At 58.8% G+C, this 3942-nt stretch overlaps 1 protein-coding gene across 1 annotated transcript in view; it reads right to left on the bottom strand.

Moving 5' to 3' along the window:
* The window catches only part of TSPAN10 (tetraspanin 10), a 7483-nt gene extending 3781 nt beyond the window's left edge, over positions 1-3702 (bottom strand). The window contains exons 1-2 of the mRNA XM_011968754.1: positions 3565-3702; positions 717-1354 (exon numbers count right to left, since the gene is read on the bottom strand). Coding sequence (XP_011824144.1) covers positions 717-1354; positions 3565-3600 — 674 coding nt within the window. The 5' untranslated portion in view covers positions 3601-3702. The remainder of the gene's footprint in view (positions 1-716; positions 1355-3564) is intronic.
* Positions 3703-3942: the final 240 nt, after the last annotated feature.

Genomic DNA, 3942 nt, shown 5'->3' with positions numbered 1-3942 from the left:
GGTTTTGGCTGCAACTGCCACCTCCTGGGTTCAAGTGATTCTCCTGCCTCAGCCTCCTGAGTAGCTGGGATTACAGGTGCCTGCCACCACTCCTGGCTAATTTTTGTGTTTTTAGTAGAGAGGGGGCTTCACCATGTTGGCCAGGCTGGTCTCGAACTCCTGACCTCAGGTGATCCGCCTGCCTTGGCCTCCCAAAGTGCTGGGATTACAGGTGTGAGCCATCGTGCCCAGCAGAAAAATGACTTTCTAAGTCTGCGGGTTCAGCTTCTCCACTAAGATCCTGGGTAGTCCTCCTGGCCCTGGCAGGGGGAACAGAAACACACTGGAGGCTGTGGGGGCCGCAGGGCTGATTGGGGCCCTGAGCCCAAGGAACAAGGAGAGGCAAGCACCCCTGTACCTTGTGTGCATGACATGTGTGTGTATGAACATGTTCCAGTTTGAGTGTGTGCCTGAGTGTGAGGCTGTTTTGTGTGTGCACATGAGAACATGTTCATGTCAGTGTAGAGGAGTGTGTAGGTGTGTGTCCACATGCGTGAAACCTGTGAGCACGAGACGTGTCAGTGTGGATATGTGTGTACATGTAGGTATACGTGTGCGTGCATGTGGGCATGCACGAATTGAGTGTGTACATGTGAGTGACTGTGTGTACACACACGAGGATGTGTGGCCTCTGGGATCCTGTGGCGGCCCTGTCCCTCGCCCACTCCAAGACTCACAGGTTCTGCTGCCAGTCCTGGTAGGAGGCAGCCCCGCAGCACTTCAGCCCGAGCTGGACTTGGTCGAGAAGGAAGCGCAGGTCTGCGTCGTCCTGGTAGTGAACGATGGCCACACGCAGGGTGTGCTCCAGGCTGTCTTGCAGCGGGCCCCAGAGGGCCACCACCAGGGCCCCCGCCAGGGCCTCAAGCACCAGGAAGGCGAGGATGCCCCCGGAGAAGCCATGTAACAGGCAGGTGTTCTCACAGAGGGCGCCCAGGCAGCCAGCCAGGCTCACTGTGCTGACTACCAGCCCCCCCAGTGCCAGCCCCAGCATGGGGTCTACGGGCAGGGGCCCCCCGAGATCACTTCCCAGAGACCCCTTGACGGCCAGGCCCCAGAGCCCGATGGCCAGGGCCAGCAGCCCCAGCAGGGAGAAGAGGAAGTTGGAGAAGAAGATCAGATACTTGATACAGCTGCTTCCTATGGACAGGGAAGGGGCTGGTCCTTTCCCGGGGGTGCCCCTCAAGGCCTGGCGCTTGGTCTCTGGGGGACAGCAGCTGCAGCCCCAGGCGTCCGCCTGGTCCTCCCAGGGCACTGGATCTAGACAGCCTGCGGTGGGTGGACTGTGCACAGAGAGGGGCTTCTGGCCTGCAGTTTCCTGCAGAGGGAAGAGTATCAGGGTGAGACGGCATTCACCCAGACTCTGTGACAACTGGTGAGGGGTCAGGGAAGAGCTCAGTGGCAGAGCCTTCAAGGGATGGGAAGATGCTGGATGGCGGAGGGCAGAACTGGAGCTCAGAGATGTGGACAGCCAGGGGCAGGGGGCCCTCAGGGCTGTCCTGCTTGGCTGGGCAGCAGAAGGGACCATGAGGGCCCCAACTCTGCTGCCTACTGGTGTGTGGGCCCCCACCTTTAGAACATGGTGATGAGCAGACCCTGAAAGGCTGTGGTGAAGACCAGGCAGGGTGGCGCTCAGTGAACACACCCACTCTCTCCCGTCCTGCGTGTGGGTGGCTGCGGCCTCCCCGGGTCAGGGCCACCTTGGCTTTCCTGCAGTGCACAGGCAGGGCTGCTTCCCCAGCATTTGAAACAGCGTCTGTCTGGATTAGTCTGTATGTGCCTGCAGCATGGACCTTGTGTAAAGGGGCTTCCTCACCAGCCAGAGGGGCTGGCCCACATGGCTGCCCTTTCCCTTCCCCTCTGAAACCAGTCCTCACATCCCAGCACCCCCTCATTCAGCCCCACCAACAGCCCACACCGAGTGTGGACATGGCACTGAGCCCTGCTGCCAAGGACAGGACAGTCCCCTGCCCAACAGGCTCCCAGGACAGGGAGGAGGGTGCCCAGGAGCTCAGGGAGACCATCTGAGGGCTTGCATGGCCTTCAGAGGGGACTCCCTGGCCCACTGGCAGGAAAGGCCTGCTGGTCTCTCTCTGTGGGGAAAGAGGCAGCCCTGCAGGTGGCCAGTTCTGCTGGGAACAGAGGATTTTTAAAAAGGAGAATAAGGAGCCATGGCTGGGCTGGACGCTGTGGCTCATGCCTGTAATCCCAACACTTTGGGAGACTGAGGCGGGTGGGTCACCTGAGGTCAGGAATTCAAGACCAGCCTGACCAACACGGAGAAACCTCATCTCTACTTTAAAAAAAAAAAAAAATTAGCTGGGCGCAGTGGCACACGCCTGTAATCCCAGCTACTCGGGAGGCTGAGGCAGGAGAATTGCTTGAACCCAGGAGGCAGAGGTTGCGTGAGCAGAGATCGCACAACTGCACTTCAGCCTGGGTGACAGAGCAGGACTCTATCTGAAAAAATAAATAAATAAAAATAAAAAGAAGCCATGGCTGTGCGCTGGGCAAGGATCCCATTCCAACCCAGTTTCACCAGGAAGAAGCTGATTGCAGCCTCAGGCTCTCGGCTCACTGCAGCCTCAGACTCCCAGGCTCAAGCCTTCCTTCCTCTTCAGCCTCCTGAGTAGCTGGGACTACAAGCACTGCCACCATGTCCCGGTAATTTTTTAAAATTATTTTTTGTAGGTCGGCCATGGTGGCTCATGCCTGTAATCCCAGCACTTTGGGAGGCCAAGGCGGGTGGATCACGAGGTCAGGAGATGGAGACCATCCTGGCCAACATGGTAAAAACCCGTCTCTACTAAAAAAATCAGCTGGGTGTGGTAGCGTGTGCCTGTAATCCCAGCTACTCCGGAGGCTGAGGCATGTGAATTGCTTGAACCCAGGAGGTGGACATTGCAGTGAGCCAAGGTTGTGCCACTGTACTCCAGCCTGGTGACAGAGCGAGACTCCATCTAAAATATATATATATATAACATTTTTTGTAGAGACAGGGTCTCGCTACATTGCCTAGGCTGGTCCTGAACTCCTGGGCTCACGCAATCCTCCCTCCTCAGTCTTTCAAAGTGCTGGGATTACAGGGGTGAGCCACCGTGCCCGGCCCCAGAGGAGGGTTATTTATCACCCCCAAGACCTCAACAAGTCACTTGAAGCAAAAGGACAGGCTGCCAGTGCCTAGTTGGCCAGACTGGGGCTGCTGGAGGCCAGAAGCCGTTGGAGGCTGGCTGCAAGGGACGTTTGCCTTCACCCCCTCCTGCACCCTGAGCCAAAGGTTGCCCCCAAGGCCCTCAGGGGGACCTGGCAGATCCCCTGACCAGAGGCCAGCATGGGGCTGAGAGAACTGTAGCAGTGGGGAAGCGGGAGGGGGCTGCCTAGAACCACCCCCCAACCCGATCTCAGCATTGAGGTGTGGGGTGGCACCAGGGGCGGGCGTGGGTGTGAACCCAGCCCAGGGACTGCCCTTGGGACCTCAGGGCTGGGGACATCTCCAGCCTCAGGGCAAGGCCACTTGACACTGCTCACCTGGGACAGTAAGGGGCTCCTCTCCCCTTCCTCCATCCCTGATGCTGGAACAGAAAGCCCCCAGCACAGGCGCCGGGAGAGGTTCGCTGGCTCCTCTGCGGCTGGGCTGCTGGGCTGGTCCTGACCGTGGCCTTGGGCTGGTCTGTGAACGGTGCAGCCCTGGGCATGGAAATGGAGGAGCTGCGAGCCCCACCCAGATGCCGGAGTCACAGTTGAGTCATGTGAAGAATCACATTTTAGAGCTTAAGGCGGCCTCTGCTTGTGGAGACACATTTCTCCCCAGCCCTGGCTCTGTGGATCCCTTAAGCTCTGCGCAGGTGCGATGTTTGGGGGCCAGCCTTGTGGCTGTCACTGCAGGGCCCCCAGGCGGACTTCCAC

Source organism: Mandrillus leucophaeus, unplaced genomic scaffold, assembly GCF_000951045.1.
Source record: "Mandrillus leucophaeus isolate KB7577 unplaced genomic scaffold, Mleu.le_1.0 Scaffold1, whole genome shotgun sequence".
Lineage (NCBI taxonomy): Eukaryota > Metazoa > Chordata > Mammalia > Primates > Cercopithecidae > Mandrillus > Mandrillus leucophaeus.
This window is presented reverse-complemented; position numbering and strand designations above follow the sequence as displayed.